Below are 16,904 nucleotides of genomic sequence, written 5' to 3' on the forward strand. Positions count from 1 at the left end.
ATTGCAAGGGTTCGCGAAAAGAGATATGGCCCAATTTCCACCGTAAGTTTTTGAAAAATGCTAGAAAGAGCAAACTTTCGCGGCCATTTTGAGACTGTTGGGACTGAAATTCGTTGGGAGTTTCAAAGGGGTGCATCTTGAAAAGGACTCTTGCTTTATCACATAAAGAAGAAATAACTGGAATATTGGAAAGGTTTGCGAGATATGACCAGTTTCCCACCGTAAATTTTTGATAAATTCTGAAAGGAAAGAACAAACTTTCGCGGCCAGTTTGGGGCTATTTCGGACTGAAATTCATGAGGGTTTTCAGGGGTGCACCTTGAAGAAAGGGACTTTCTTTAACGCATAAAGAAGGAAATAACTAAACAATTTTGTTGCAAAGTGTTCACTTGAGATACTTATTGATTTTCCATTGGCAAGTTTGAAAAATGCTAGAAAGAGCAAACTTTTCGCGGCGATTTTGAGAACTAATTAGGACTGAAATTCGCGGGGTTTCAAGGGTGCATCTTGAAAAGGACTTTTACTACATCATATAAAAGAAGAAATAACTAAAATATTTTTGAAGGGTTCGGCATTCATTTTCAACGGCAAATTTTATGAAATGCAAAGAATAAATTTTGGCGACACGCATGTGGAACGCGATAAAAGAAAACATACAAAAGTACGATTCGCAAGTTTGAAAAAGAAAATAGAATTGATTTTAAATCCTACCAATACAGAGCTCATGGCACTCAAGCACTCCCCAAGCGCCAAAATAAAAAGAAAACAATTTCCAAATATTTCATACATTTAATATTATGCTCATTTCGTCGAGAAAATAGCTAACCGCCAGGCAGTGTCCATTCAAAATTGAATCTACTTGTAAACTCAACACTATTTATTCCTAATAACGCGGGGACCAACACACGCCAACTGTGACTTGTTATTCGCAACATTTGGGCATGAAACGCACAATTAATCACTACCAAACACGGCAGATGCAAGTTACAACTAAATAGTCGATTGATGATCGAATATAATGCATATGTAGAAAGGAGAAGGTCGATTAAACGATAAAAGTCGCACGAAATACACGTGGATCATTCAACGACCAGCACAATACTGGCTGCAGTCCACTGATAGCGTATGCCGTAGCCGAGCAAGCAACGTCGCGCTTGAACCCCTCAGGCAAAAGTAATAGTTGCGCAAAGCCGGCTTGTCGATGGCACGCAACCTTGTACACGAATTGCAATAGACACTTTACCTGCGATCGAAACTGCGTTGTCGCTGCATAGGAATACAGTCGATAAAAACGATAAAAATAACTATTTCTTTATAAATATTAAGATGTACTGAGACTGCGAAAACGATAAACTATTCAACGTACAAGAAGGTCAACAAGAAACTTCTTAATTTTATGATGATAAGGAGTGCAAATCGATTAAAAATCTTCACGTGTTCATACAAGACCGGTATGCAACGATATCACGCATCAGTCGCACAAGAAAACTCGTAGTTGAAAAGACAAAACTAAAATTTCACAATGTTGAAATAACCAATATTTCTCGGCATAAGAATAGAATTTATTGGCATCCCAAAGCCAAAGTCCTAAAATTGAAAAAAACAGGAATTTTATTTACCATTACATATAAATAATTAATTGTCTTCGTAGTTTACTGTATACCTTATGTGCTGCGTCATATTTTTTTAAGTAGTTTTGGTATCAAATAATAATGTAATGAATAGCGCTAGCGACAAACGGATTGTAGATTAAGAAAGTTTGGAAAAATCTCTATCAGGTTAAAATATAAAATAATTAAATTTCCTGAGCTAAAATGTCCAAAAACAATTTATATTTTATAAATACGACTCACTTCTACTTGTGCGGTGCTCTGAATTGAGTCACTTATACCGCTAGTCTCAAACGGTACCCTAAATCGACTCACTTGTACCGTTACCTTCGTACGGTGTCCAGAAAGGGAGTCACTTCTACCGCTAGCCTCATACGGTGCTCTGAACGCGAGTCACTTCTACCGCTGCCCTTGTACGGTGCCTTGAATGGGAGTCACTTCTACCGCTAGCCTCATACAGTGCCCTGAACGCGAGTCACTTCTACCGCTAGCCTCATACGGTGCCCTGAATCGAGTTACTTTTACCGCTTAGTTTATACGGTGCTCGGAACACGAGTCACTTTTGCCGCTTGTCTCGTACGGTGCTCAACGGCAACTTGTCGGTGCAACGACAAAAATGGATTTCAAATTCTTAATATACGTAAGAAAAATAGTAAATTTATCAAATTTTCAAAAATTCAGAATATGGGCCATAAAAATTTTGCTATTACCTTTGTATCAATTTTTTGCTTATATATATATTTGTTTTTTTCATTTCTTACTTCGAATTTGTTGATGTGAGTTATTTTCCTCTCTTATTTATCAAAATATTTAGGGTGCCCACTTTGCCCGTCAATTTTTTAAGCCACCTGAATTTCAGGGTGCCCACTTTGCCCCCAGGAGCCCACGTCGGGGATAACACATCTAACACAATCATTGTGGTCAGCAATAAGTTTCGAAATAATTTTACTTACCGCGTGGTTTGTTGCATTCCATTGTTGCAAAATATAGATAATCCCCACAGATGAATAAAACCTCACTAACCAATAGGTGAGCCGACAAATATTTCTCGATTGATGAACATTCCTCGAGATACCACTCACTAACAAGATCTCGTTCACACACGATTCGTGTAAATACAATAGAAAATTAAATAAAACACAATTTTACGAATTACAATCTCAAGTCGCGAAGTAGATTCACGCGCGATTCACTCTGTAGTCGGAATGAAACTGGGTGTGCACTGAACTGACTTCAGCCACGCGGTCACTATCGCTTTTGCGATAAGATCGTTCAACGCAACAACAAAAACATGTTTACATACAAACATTGGTATTCACTAGTAAAGTATCTTTGACGCGCAACCTTAGCGCCATCTCATGGCTCATTTTTTAAATAGTGCTTCAGCTGAAACCTTTCCCAGCGTATAGTGTAGGCAAGAGTAGAAAATAGAAACGTCCGTATCACACCGAAAAACTGATTTTGCCTATTTAGCAGGAACATTGCTGCTGAATATTGAGAAAATATATTTGATTTAACAAATTAATGCCTCTTAAATTTATATAATTTTTTTCTTCCTCCTCTTATTTTTTAGCCTTACTAGTTTTAAATTTCTAAATCAAATTAATTAAACCTCAACAAACTTTCTTTTACATAAATATCATTTTTTATTTAATAAAATTACATCTTTTAGTTTTTATCATATCGTTAAAGCCTTTATATAATCACATGTTAATAATATTTGTAGTAAGATGGATGAGCAGCGTGGCCTAAATATTGAACATCAGCATTGAATCCATTGTGCTTATCAGCGGTGTAGTGAACAATGCGAGTACGACCATCGGGTTGAACAAGCTTATAATGCCCCTTGACAACATCTCCATCACGATGTTCCTCTTGAGATTTGATGTCGTGTGTGTGAGGATCCTCAACACCGTATTTGTAGGCATATTGTGGATAATGGTAGCCATCATAATGGTCATCGTGATGATCATAGTATCCGCCGTTGTATCCACCATAGTATCCATTGTAATCGTCTCCTAAACCCAAACCATATCCGTTTCCGTATCCATAACCATAACCCGCGTACGCAGATCCATACTGTGGTAAGTAATCATGATGATAGTCGCCATAATGATCATGGTGTTGGGTTACAGAAGCATACGAAGTGGCGTGGGGTGCAGCTAGGGCACAGCCAACGAGGGCAGCAAGAGCACAAATCTAAATAATTAACAATAAACATGTGATACATTATTATATGTAATAATAATTAATATTAAACTAAGTTTTTACCTTAAAGTACATCTTTAGGTTTTGATTCGTATTGTTTCACGTTTTGACAGGTGAATGATCATTGGGCACTCTCTGAATCTTTTATAGTTGTTATAATTTCCACCTCCAAGTAAACACACCACTTAATGCAAATTAATTATTGCGTTCTATATTGGGTGCACTGGACTTGTACTTGACTCTCAAGAATTTGTTGCTACATAGTCTTAGCGCATTACGTAGGCAATTTTGCAAGTAACCGCAATGGACATTACGTACAGATGTCGTAATTGGGCATTGATTTTGTACTAAATTCCTGTGTATTGTTTATTCGAATGGCCGATTGCAGATTAATGTGTAAAATTATTTTAATCCTTCAAGGTCATCTAGATATTTGCTACTAAAATTAGTACAGGCGTTATGCACTAATTATTTCATTATGAATGCATATTTACTTGGCATTTGTATGTAAAATTATGGAAAATAGTAACTATTTTAATAAAGTTTTTCAGAAAAAGTTTCATTTTAATATTTTCAATTTTCTATGATTCCGAGAAAAACTTATAATATTAACATAACTTTTAATTGTTTGGTACGTTTCCAATAGAAATACTTGTTTAATAATAATTTAATTATTTCATAACAATGCATGGAATTAGGAGTATAACAAAATTAAGCAGGTGCCAAGATGCGAGAAACCAGTACCAGAATTGCACTTTCAAATTAGGAGAATCTATTAATTAATATTAAGTATTTATTTAAGTATTGTCAAAACATAGTAAAACTAGAATTTAACAAAAGTATTTAATGTACCAGAATGTCAAATATACAAATGATAAATTAATTCCTTATATTAATTCATTTATATTGAGCATAGTACCTCCAAAATGCTTCCAGTATTTCAAGTATACAAGGGTAATTATTCGTTGTTCGTATGGAAGAAGTGTCACACCAAAATACTTGGTGAGTCATATCGTGAGGCAATTTTTAATTGTTAGCTCCAATTGACATCTTTAATAGTTGAAATAGGTATTTATATTGATTCCTGATTAATTAATATATGCGTTATTTCAGTTGATATAGAATAAGTTTATTGAATTCTAATGCTTTTATATAGAAATAAGTTACATTCTTTTTATATTATCACATGACAGCTTGGTTTAATAATAGTGATGGTATGTGGGGTGTTCGGCATGACCAGAGTATTGTACATCTGCATTGAAACCATTATGGTCATCAGCGGTGTAGTGAACAATGCGAATGCGACCATCGGGTTGGACCAGTTTGTAATGTCCTTTGACTACATCCCCATCACGATGTTCCTCTTGAGATTTGATGTCGTGAGTGTGTGGATCTTCAACACCGTATTTGTAGGCATATTGTGGGTGTGCGTAGTAGTCATGGTGGTCATCATGATGCCCGTAATAATCAGCATAGTGTCCGTTGTAAAGACCGTCGTTATTATCAATACCATATCCATTTACAAAACCAGCATTATATGGATAGTAATGATCATTATAATCGTCGTGATTGTTATAATGTTGTTTAACAGATGCATAAGATGTGGCATGTGGGACAGCAATACCGCAACCAATAATTGTTGCAAAAACGAAAACCTAGATAAACGAAAGATATTTAGTAAATATGCTAATAAACTTAAATTGGTAGTACCTTAAAAACATGTTTGCGTTGTTCTTTATGATGATATCACTACTTGAAATGTGAATGATAAACCAAACACATTATTTATCCTTTTATAGTTCTTTCAATTGCCACCACTATAAGTTATTTTAAAGTATCTATGGTATGTAGTATACATTCACTTGGTTTGTACTTGACTTTCAAGAATTTCTTACAAAATATTGTAATTGAAATTTGCACGCCTTACCAACACTATATTTTTGTGAAATGCAAATCAAAGTTTGTAACGACATTATTTAATTACTGCATCAAAAATTAATATAGTAAATTGACAAATTCAGCATGCATAGAAAAATTGTTTCTTGAACTACAATAATGCCGCAAAACCATTTCAAACAAGTGATTTAATTCATTAGATATGAAGCATTTTCAACACCATGTTTTCAAATTAGTAGAAAACTAGCGCATTCAAATAGGTAAGGCACTTCTAAAGGGTTTTAAAGATTGTAAAAGTATGCTTAGTGTAAAATGACTCTTGAACTACATTATAACGATGAGAACCTCTAAATAAATATACGATTTTACTAAATACAGGGAGTTTTCCACACCATATTTTTACAATTGTATGAAAATACAAAATTTTAATGTACATTTCAGGCACTTCTAGAGGGTTTGAAGGGATGGACGGATTTTTATTTTGCCATAAAATAGTGAAGCAATTTCCCATACTAACCCGTCTATTTATTATTAATATTAATCGTTAAATTAGAACAATTATTAAAAACTACAGGTAATCTAGCTGGAATAATCACATTTGGTTCATTTGGAGTAAATTCAGTTTGCTCTTCTTCACCTGAACTACTCTCTTCATAATTAATAGTATCTTTCATTTTGTTGTTGTATGATTTATTTGTTTTAAAGGGCTGTCACTCCAATCAGCTCCATAGTCCTCAGCTACCGAAGAAGGTTTCCAATCATGCTTTTGTAAACTGATTATATCCTCCTCTTCATCAGCATCTACTAATATTGTAGCTGAGGATCTTCGAAAGCTATGGCCAGTGTATTTTTCAGGATTGGGCAAATTGAGAAAACAAGCAATATCTTTGCCCATTCTGGAAAATGTACTTAAACCAATTCTTTTATTTGTAAACTTCATATTCTTGTATTGATGAAACAGTCTTATATTAGTAGAATCAGTTCTATTACTCATATACTTCTTGCAGATATTATAAAATGAGTCTTTAAGAGTAAACTGCCTAGGTCTCCTTGTTTTGGCATTTGGAACACTAACAATCATTTGTGAACCTACATCTTCAATATCACTCAATTTCATATTATAGAGTTCATTGGATCGACATGCTCCCATGACTCCCATTATTAAAGCAACCTAAAAATATACTCACTTATTTAATGCTTTTAAAGCATTGTTTAAAACTTACTTTTGTTGGAAGATATTTAAGATCTGGTGCTGTACTTAGGAATTTCTTTATTTGTTCTGTGGTGAAGGTATTTACTTTTTAGGAGTGAATCCTTTTGATTGCTGTTTTAAATATGCAATTAGATTTGGATACTGGTCAATTTTCACATTCTCTTGAATGTTTAAAGTACTTTTAACATTGAATAGTATGACCAAAGTGATGATGGCTTGTGTTTAGATGCCAGTTCAGTAAAATATATTAGTAATACAGACTCTGATGCTTGCATAGTATTGTTTTCAATTTGCCACCTTTTAAAAGCATCATATGCTACTAAATAGAGTTTCTTGGATTGATCTGGCAATAAGTTTGCAGAGGTAGTAGCAGCCACTTCTCGAATCTCCGGTGGTACATTTGGTGGTTTAATCGGCTGAATATCAATATCGTCTACTTTAATCATCACAGCTAAATAAATAATTAAACAACACCAAGTTTTACCCACAACAAACACAATAACTAAAATTGACTTTTACAGGTTATAAATTATACAGGTACGAGACGAGTACAACGACTATGACAACTAAACAGCTGACTTCGTTTAAAGACTACCAAGTTTTTAAATTTTAAAGCATGCAAAGAGAAAGAGTCGAGGAGCAAACATTTTACAATATGATATGATATGAATTTAATTTTGGAATGTTTTAATATGATTAACATTGGTAAAATATATTCATAATATATTTTAATTTACAGAATGAATTCAGTTTCATCAGTTGAAGAATTACAGTTCGACCTGATTCCCCATCTTGATTATCAGAATTTGTTGCAGTGTTGGTGGCATTTGCTGTGTCCTCCTCCAAATTACATATTACTAAAATCATAGCTGTTTTTCCTATTCTCAACTTTAATTAATTTGATTACTCAAGAAAAACAAAGAAACATGTTTCCATTTCAAAAATAAATATATTTATAAGGCCTAGAACTTTCGCGTTTTGTCACAACCAGCTTTATACAGATAAATACATAATATATCACTGAATATCAATTAATAATATTTATAATAAGTTGGATGTTCGGCATGACCAGAATATTGCACGTCCGCATTGAAACCATTGTGGTCATCAGCGGTGTAGTGCACAATGCGAATACGACCATCAGGTTGAACCAGCTTGTAATGTCCCTTGACAACATCGCCATCACGATGTTCTTCTTGAGATTTGATATCATGTGTATGAGGGTCTTCAACACCATATTTGAAAACGTATTCCGGATGATGATGATAGTCCTCGTGGTCATCATGATGATAATACTTAGCATAGTGTCCATCGTCTCCACCATAAACATCACCAAGGCCTAGGCCATATCCATTGCCATATCCAGAATATGATGAAGCATAATGTGGCTCATAATAACCATGGTGATTGTCGTGATGTTGAGTTACCGAAGCATAAGAAGTTGCGTGCGGTAATGCTAACGCACAGCCAGCAATGGCGGCAAAAATGTAAATCTAAAAATTAAAAGAATTTAAAGTGAATCATAGATATAACTTATTCTTGATATTAACATACCTTAGTAAACATTTTGCGTTGGATAAGAGTTTGTTATTCTTGATCACTATGAATTGTGAATGATATGACTAAAAATAATTTTGCTTTTATAGTAGTAGCCTACCACCTAAAATTTAATTTGGTGTCCAGTAATAATTGAAAGTGTTAAAATCTATAAGGACGCCGACAAGTTTATTGTTACAAAATTCTTCATAGTTACAGTCAATAATTATGAAATATTAAACACTAAAAATGCTTAAATTAAACTGCAAACATGGCAAAAATGTAATTCAAGGTTACAAGTTATGCTCTATTTATTATGCCGTGTACGTATATCGAAACATGCAGAAATTCATAACAAATTGATTCATTCAATTGTTTCTTTTACTTTTTATCAGAAAAATAATGAACATCAATTAAATTGATAGGTTTTCTGGTTGAATTCGTATGGATGCTCACGGTTACCGCAACAGAAGACTCCGGAGTTGTCGAATTTAATTTGATCACAACATGATGATTAGTTCTATCTGGTACCGCTTTATCATCATTGGAATTTAATTCTGTTGGTTTAGTAGTGCTGGAAGTAGAGCCATCTTGTTGTTGAATTTGTGGAACAACTTGTAAAGATTCTTGCATAGCTGCGACTTCATCTGGCCACACCACAGACTCAATCCAAGGAATGTATTTTTCTACTCTTGTATAGACTCCAGGTGCTTTGGTATATCCACACAGTTTACCAAATGATGTAACTCCAGATACAATATAACCCTTATAACGATTATACCTAATATCATCGTTGGTTCTTGATAATGGTCCACCAGAATCGCCCTGAAACAATAAATCAATATAACAATTATTAAAAAAACTTTTTTGTGTTTTATTACTTGGCAAGTATCTTTCTTTTCCGTATATTTTGCTCCTGCACACATCTGAGAATCTACTAATCCCATAGCTAATTTTCTTCGATTCATAGGATATGCTTTACTGCATCTGTCAAAATCATACTGAACAAGTCCTACTTCCTGCATATGACTTGCTCTGTTTCCTTCAGTGTCAATAAATCCCCAGCCTGTAGCATAAAACTTTGTTAGATTTACTTCGGAAGATAACTGTCCATAATCCAAACAAGCAGGTTGAACGTATGGGGTGAAGTTGGCTGGTCGGAAAAGATGCAAGATGGCGATATCATGGTAAGTACTTGAAGTTTTATACTGCGGGTGTACTGTTACATTCTGGATATAATGGTACTGTGGTTCGGCTATATCTGTAGTACTGTTGATATCAAGATCGCCGAGGAGTACATATCGAACTGGACCACTAAAATTTATTTATATGAAAAATGTAGTTGATATTAATTTTAATGTAATTTATTACTCTTGGAGTGAGTATAAGCAATGAGCGGCTGTCAAAACATGTCTGTCACTTATAAGTGATCCACCACATTGGAATTTTATATCGCTCACATTTGCTCCGTACCCTAAAGCAGCCTAAAATACATTATATTGATTTGGTTTTTATTGAATTAACCTATCTCATATTAAAAATAAGTGAATATTACGAGTAACAAACCATAAATGTGAATTCTTTGTCTCGTGCATTTGTACCTCCAAGAACATATCCATGTAATTTCCAATCAATATTATTCATATACTTATTACATGCTACAAAAAAGTTGTTAAGTTGATATAATTTTAAATTGACTTTAATTCACCTTGTTTAGCTACTCTTCCATAACTAATCTCTTTAAAATCCTGTGAGGTAGATTCACAACAATAACCCGGAGATTCCTGAGTACCACATAATGGATCATCACCTTGTTCTCGCAATTCTGGACAAAACTCAAATCCGACGCAACGACCTTCGACGCCACTCTTCAATTTACACGTCTCTAATAATACGTGGAATATTATAACACAGATTAAATATAAATAATAGTAAACTCACTTGCATTTCTCCATCTATTAAGATCGAAATTCGAAGAACATATAATCCCATTGTACAAACATGAAACCACACAAAACAGGAGCAGGTAATACATGATTTAAACCGTGAGACAAATAATAAGCTACTGACTACTCGTATAATCCAGACGAAACATTTGTGTAGTGCTAAACGCTGGGAGGAGAAGATACTTGTTGATGCAAATTAAATTTTAGTTGGTTAAAAATTATAATTACTGTAATAAACAAAGTTAATCTGGCATATCTCACTATAAATCTCAGTCATTAATTTAATTAATAACAGGTTCGAAAACATCGTACAGCCAATTTTAAGTCAGTATTAAATTAGTAGGTTTTTGGTATGTGAAATACCATGTGTGATACTATGTGAAATATGTGATTTTATTTGGCGTTGAAAACCAGAATAAGGCAAACACTTTACCAGTAAGCAAATGCGTCATTCGTGTTATTGAGTGTTTAATATTTCCGTTTTATTCATAAGAAAACAAATTCTACTCTTGTTGTGTTTATTTAAATTACTTATATTAAATATTCGGAGAATAAATATTAACATTGAATTGACAAAAGTATTATATTCGTTACAAAACAAAAATAAACATTAAGCCTTAATTCGTATTAAGATTTTCACACAAAGTGTTTCAATATATACCTAAATCTAATCGGATTAAGGGAGTGCCCGTACCGGCACTCCTTAATTACCTTTATTACCTGCACCGGTTTGTCTCTAATCTAATATTACACAGGTTTAAAGTCACTACCCCCACTCCTTTTACCCCCACATAAAACCTCCGCACCACCCACATAAATTACGCAATCTTATCTCGAAATTCATCATATCTGTTCAAACCAGATAAAGCATCAAACGTCATCTACACCTTGCCATAAATCAACAATGGAAGCTTTGAAAGCCTTGAACGACAAAATCCTTGCTGACTTCGAGTGTGTTGTATGCACAGAATACATGCACCCACCAATCATTCAATGCATCGAAGGACACAGTGTGTGCAACGAGTGCTACAAGAAATTGGGAAGCTGTCCAACTTGCCGCCAAAAGTTCAACACCGAATGCAGACCGCTGGTCCTGGAACGACTTCACAACAAGATCAAATTTCCATGCAAATACCGTGAGAGCGGATGCCAAGAAGAACAATATGGGTTTGATATACAGAAACATCAAATCGACTGTGAATTTGCGCCACCGAAGAGCGAGACACCTCCACCATCGGCGAACAGAAATTACGAACATCAAGTATACACCTACCTATCAATGTTGGAAGAGTTAGCTGACTTATATATTGACTAGAAATGTATTTGAAATTAGTTTAATGTACGGTAATTGTAAGGAAAACAAAATTAATATGGCTTATTGTATATATTTCAAAATAGTGAATTTTGCATTTAATAAATAAATATTCTTCAAAAGATCAAATGAGGCCTAATTTTTACATTCATATTTCAGTTCTAGTAGTATTTGTGGTAAGTAGGGTGTTCCGCATGTCCCAAATATTGCACGTCTGCGTTGAAACCATTGTGTTTATCAGCGGTGTAGTGAACAACGCGGATACGACCATCGGGTTGAACCAACTTGTAATGACCTTTGACTACATCACCATCACGATGTTCCTCCTGAGATTTAATGTCATGAGTGTGGTAGTCTTCAACGCCATACTTGAATGCATATTGTGGATGATGATAGTATTCATGGTGGTCATCATGATGATCATAGTGTTCATCGTTGTCGTTGTAGCTTGAATATACTGGGGCATAAAGAGGGTAGTGATTTACTTCATGGATGTCATCATGATGCTCGTCGTAATCGTGATGGTCATAGTGATGATCAACATGGTGATCATCATGGTATTGAGTCATGGATGCATAGGAAGTTGCATATGGTTTGGCTAAAACACCGGCGACGATTGCGCTGAGGAGAAGAATCTGAAAATTAAATAATTTTGTTAAAAGTTTTAAAGTTTTTTTTTTTTCGATTTAATTTACTTGTTTGAACATTTTGCTTGTTGATTGTTGTTCTTCAATGTACTGAATTGAACTGTGCCTTTACTATCAACAAACTTGATATTTATACTAAAATAAACATAAACAAATTGCAATGAATTGTATTACAATTGTTAATTAAATGTTGTTAAAGACATTAAATGGTATCATATCCGTTATTTCAATACTGTATCAATACTCAAAAAGTACAATTTTACCATTTCTTAAACGACTGTTACATTACTTTTTAATAAATGTTTAAAATCGCAAAATATGAACATTAACACATTTATGCAACACAATAATAAATTAGTAACTCAGTTTAAAAATTCCTGTGCCAATTTCTTAAGGCTTACGTCTATCCACGTAAACAATAGCAGAAATATTACAACAATAAAATATTACTTACAAATTTACTCTTAATTAAAAATATAATATTAAGAATTAATAAAAATAATTGTAAAACTTGTAAAATATATTTATTAAATCAAGGCTACGTTGAGAATACGATTACTCCATAGATTCACAACATTCAAAAATTATTTGGCAATTAACACCAAATATTTTATTTAATTTTAGTTTCAAGTTACATTTCTAGTGCATTTTTTCCAAGTATAAAAAGACAATCGACTTTGTTTCCAAGCACAGTCGAACTATCTACTTCATAGTAACAACAACTAAAATACAAAAACAATAATAAAATGATTTCTAAAGTAAGTTAAATGCAATACAATAACTGTATTTAAATTAATTATTATCTTCAATTTTCAGATCTTGGTTGTAGCAGCCGTTATTGGTTGTTCTGTGGCTTTACCTTATGCAACTTCATATGCATCCGTAAGCCAACATCACGACGACCATCATGGCGGCCATTACAATCATCACAACGACTACGATTTACATGATTATCATCACCAAAATAACGGCTATAAGAATCATGTAGAGCATGTATATCATAAACATGACAACCATTATGATCATCACGACTACCACCATGATAATCACTATGATCATCACGACTACAATGCTCATGATGACCATCATGAGAAGTACCATCATCCCAAATACGCTTTCAAATATGGCGTTGAAGATGCTCATACCACGACATGAAATCTCAGGAAGAGCATCGTGATGGAGATGTTGTCAAGGGTCATTACAAGGTTGTGCAACCCGATGGACGTACTCGCATTGTTCACTACACAGCTGATGAACACAATGGTTTTAATGCCGAAGTGACTTATTCCGGACATGCTAATCATGATCATCATCACTACAACAAATATTACTAACTTTAGAAGAAGAAAAAACAACCAGTTGAAATGTACAGATTGTATATATTTATTTATATTTAAAATAAACTATTCTTGGCATTATATCTAGTAGTATCTTTATTAATTATAGTCACAAGTAGTCACAAATATGCTTTACAATTTTAGTTTCAGTTTACAATGTTCCAGCAGCTCTTTGATATTCCAACGCTCTCAAGATGGCGGCTGGGATTGGTGGTGGTGTTGGGATATGTGCACCTTCCGGTACAAAACCATTTTCATCAGCAGTGTACCTCACAGTATAAACAACATTATCTGGGCCAGTGTAAGTGTAGAATCCGTGGGCGCGCATACCTTCATCATCAGTACCAACATTAGCGAGTTTGCCTTGCTCTTCAGCTTCAATACCATTTTCAGTTTCATACAAGTAGTGGTAACCATCTTGCTCAACTTTTTCAACCTTTTTCAGGATTCTGTATTGGTTGTTTTCGTATTTATCACCAAAACCATTACCAGAAGCAAATTGATTACCATTGTTAGAAAAGTGTCCAGGTACTTTTCCAGGGATGTTTGGTTTGCCCGGTAACTTTCCGGGTTTGTTAGGATGTGGCTGCTTGCCTGGGTTTTGCGGCTTTCCATAAACATCACCAGCACTCAAGATAGTAGAACCTCCGTTTGCTCCCGCACCGGAATTGACATTGGAACCAGTACCAAAACCAGTACCAGAACCGCCATTGTACTGTCCACCATTACCGCCATTTCCAAATCCACCATTTCCGCCATTGTTATTACCACCATTTCCAAATTTATCAGCTTGATGTTTGTATTTATCGTCTTGGTGTTTGTACTTGTCGTCATTGTGTACGTAGGCACCAGCATTATCGGGACGGTACTTACCGTCATTGTTATTGTAAGCACCGGAATTATCAGGAGTATATCTACCGTCATTAGCTCCACGGTATGCACCGGAGTTGTCAGGCTTGTAGACAAAAACGGCTTTGTGTGGAGGTTGAAAACCTCAAAACTACCACCCGGGCGAAGAGCCCCGAGGAATTGACTGCAAGTCAAGCCCAAAATGGCCGCGAGCACAATCAAACACTAAAATCACAGTTAAAATAATCTCCAAAACATTATTTTATACCAAACCTACCTTCATACTTATCACAACCTGCGTTGACTTGTAGAATGAAGAAATCAAATCACAATGAAACGATGAGCCAAACTTCCTTTATATATGAATCCCGAAAATGGCCATTATTACTTTTATTCAATTCTCATTGGTCTTCCTTTTAGTGGTCGTTATACCAAAGCACCTCAGTTGACAAATTTTAATTGATTTACAATACACATTCTGAATAATGCCAACTTTAAACTTGATATCTACTCAAAAAGGAATCCGGCTTTTATGTTAAACAGATGGACACTCTGTAGTTCTCAAACATTTTTTCGCTAAACCCTCAAGCAATTATAATCGTATGTATTATAGATTTATGTAAATATGTTGGGCATCACTGAATATTAAATTTTGTATTAAGCATAAGTTGGTAAGGTTCATCTAGATGAGTCGAGGATGCGCAGCTGGAACCGCCTCCTACTAAGTTAAACATATCCTGGCGTGACGGGTCATTAAAATGGCCAAAATCAAAAACATTTTTAGGAAAATTTTGAATAATAAATTGATAAATATCGCGATTTACATATTTTTCTATGGGATGAACTTTAAAATCTAATAATACTATAACAATAAACTAAAGCACGTGTATTGTTTAATTTTGATTCTAGGATAACATCTCAATGTTAACAAATATATTAAAATTAATTAGTCACTGAAATAAAAGATTAAAAAATGTTATTTTTTATGAAAACGTAATTTAATACAAAGTATCAAATTTTATTTATTAAAGTAGCTTTAATTTTGACATTTGACAGCTTCTTACATAAAAGTGAACGTAGTTTGATGCACTTTATTGACATTACTAAACAATCGATTGTGGAAGAGTTTCAATAAGAATTGCATTTAGGTTTACATCTACTCAACAAGAATGTCAAGAAAATCAATAGATGCTGTGATTAAAACTAGTAGAATGTGAAGATGATATGAGCGGTTCAACAACCTCGATTATAAAAAATGTTAATACTAGTTGGTGTATGTGCCGATGATTAATGATTGCTTAGTATGCAGATTGTAATGGTGAAGCTTGTTTGATGAGAATACCTAACATTTTCGTTGATAGTCATTCGATAATAAAATGTAGAGAATTCAGTGTTTAGCACAAAATCACAAAATTTTAAAAATTTCAAATGTTTCTAGAAGTTTAGGAAACAACGTATTATGTCAATCAACACATTTAATTAACATTTTTACCAATAGATTCTATCAATACGCAATGGATGGAAAGATAAAATCTGACATTGATATTGAAAATTGAAGTCTTTAAATATCACGCATCATTAATTATCTGAATAATGACGATGCGATGTTAATTGAGCATATCTGGTAGCTTGTTCTTCTTGAAGCTATGTTGAGCAATGCAAAAGCAATTACTAAATAAGTGCTTCTTAGTGCTTGTAGGCTTTCTGTCAAGGTTCTTCAGTGTATATAGTTTAAAATGTGTAAAATCATTTATAACCAGTGGCGTAGCTACATATATTGGACTTTCTATCGCTTTGGATAACTTTTATAATATGTATTATAGTTTACAGTGGCAAAATGACATTAAAAGTTTCAGTTGTAAATTTGAACATTACTGAACATAGTCGTATGTGCCCATAACTGAAAGACTCGTCAGCAATTTGCCACAATTTTTCTTGTAGTTAAATGTGTAAAAACAAAAAAATCCGCTGAAGTTTGCATTTTTGCAATATTTAATTCAGTTCACATATCTAAAACATAGAAGCAAATGCCATACATACGTTTACTTAATTACAACATTTTCACCGTTAGAGGGCACTCACGGCACCCAAAGCGTTCTTAATATATTCTAGCTACGCCACTGTGTATTACAATAATGCCTGAAGCAAAATAAATCTATAAATGGTCTAGCTTCTTCTTGGACTTATTTATTAATGTATTTATTGGTGCATTACCAAACAAGGTTCATATTCAAACGATCTGTATGCATAAATATTTCATAATCTATAATCAGTTAATTAAACATTTCAAAAACATATAATTTAAATGCCATCTTCTTTTGTGGCGCATTCTTCAACATCACTTCCGTAT

The 16,904-nt window shown here is 34.0% G+C and overlaps 7 protein-coding genes across 7 annotated transcripts; 1 reads left to right on the forward strand and 6 right to left on the reverse strand.

Annotated features, from left to right (window-relative positions):
* Positions 1-3,320: 3,320 nt before the first annotated feature.
* LOC135802117 (adult-specific cuticular protein ACP-20-like) lies at positions 3,321-3,926 on the reverse strand. The gene is made up of 2 exons (XM_065315642.1): positions 3,882-3,926; positions 3,321-3,809 (listed from the first exon to the last, which is right to left on the reverse strand). The coding sequence occupies exons 1-2, from the start codon at positions 3,891-3,893 to the stop codon at positions 3,321-3,323; spliced, it is 501 nt and encodes a 166-aa protein (XP_065171714.1). The 5' UTR covers positions 3,894-3,926.
* Positions 3,927-5,017: 1,091 nt separating this feature from the next.
* Positions 5,018-6,609, reverse strand: LOC135802118 (uncharacterized). Its single transcript, XM_065315643.1, has 2 exons — positions 6,457-6,609; positions 5,018-5,473 (listed from the first exon to the last, which is right to left on the reverse strand). The coding sequence occupies exons 1-2, from the start codon at positions 6,607-6,609 to the stop codon at positions 5,018-5,020; spliced, it is 609 nt and encodes a 202-aa protein (XP_065171715.1).
* A 1,349-nt stretch (positions 6,610-7,958) lies between these two features.
* Positions 7,959-8,493, reverse strand: LOC135802119 (adult-specific cuticular protein ACP-20-like). The gene is made up of 2 exons (XM_065315645.1): positions 8,482-8,493; positions 7,959-8,420 (listed from the first exon to the last, which is right to left on the reverse strand). Exons 1-2 carry the CDS (start codon positions 8,491-8,493, stop codon positions 7,959-7,961), a joined length of 474 nt encoding a protein of 157 aa, XP_065171717.1.
* A 132-nt stretch (positions 8,494-8,625) lies between these two features.
* LOC135802089 (CLIP domain-containing serine protease B4-like) lies at positions 8,626-10,543 on the reverse strand. Its single transcript, XM_065315617.1, has 6 exons — positions 10,405-10,543; positions 10,172-10,348; positions 10,030-10,121; positions 9,835-9,947; positions 9,345-9,777; positions 8,626-9,288 (listed from the first exon to the last, which is right to left on the reverse strand). Exons 1-6 carry the CDS (start codon positions 10,496-10,498, stop codon positions 8,845-8,847), a joined length of 1,353 nt encoding a protein of 450 aa, XP_065171689.1. The 5' UTR covers positions 10,499-10,543; the 3' UTR covers positions 8,626-8,844.
* Positions 10,544-11,313: 770 nt separating this feature from the next.
* LOC135802120 (E3 ubiquitin-protein ligase Siah2-like) lies at positions 11,314-11,724 on the forward strand. Its single transcript, XM_065315646.1, has one exon. The coding sequence runs from the start codon at positions 11,314-11,316 to the stop codon at positions 11,722-11,724; it is 411 nt and encodes a 136-aa protein (XP_065171718.1).
* Positions 11,725-11,882: 158 nt separating this feature from the next.
* On the reverse strand, positions 11,883-12,428 carry LOC135802121 (histidine-rich glycoprotein-like). Its single transcript, XM_065315647.1, has 2 exons — positions 12,417-12,428; positions 11,883-12,356 (listed from the first exon to the last, which is right to left on the reverse strand). The coding sequence occupies exons 1-2, from the start codon at positions 12,426-12,428 to the stop codon at positions 11,883-11,885; spliced, it is 486 nt and encodes a 161-aa protein (XP_065171719.1).
* Positions 12,429-13,783: 1,355 nt separating this feature from the next.
* LOC135802122 (larval cuticle protein LCP-30-like) lies at positions 13,784-14,837 on the reverse strand. The gene is made up of 3 exons (XM_065315648.1): positions 14,832-14,837; positions 14,740-14,779; positions 13,784-14,698 (listed from the first exon to the last, which is right to left on the reverse strand). The coding sequence occupies exons 1-3, from the start codon at positions 14,835-14,837 to the stop codon at positions 13,857-13,859; spliced, it is 888 nt and encodes a 295-aa protein (XP_065171720.1). The 3' UTR covers positions 13,784-13,856.
* Between the last annotated feature and the right edge of the window lie 2,067 nt (positions 14,838-16,904).

This window comes from Atheta coriaria, unplaced genomic scaffold, assembly GCF_025399875.1.
Source record: "Atheta coriaria isolate IRGN ID8LTWV9N9 unplaced genomic scaffold, Caltech_Dcor_3.1 hic_scaffold_15_pilon, whole genome shotgun sequence".
In the NCBI taxonomy this organism is placed as follows: Eukaryota; Metazoa; Arthropoda; class Insecta; order Coleoptera; family Staphylinidae; genus Dalotia; species Dalotia coriaria.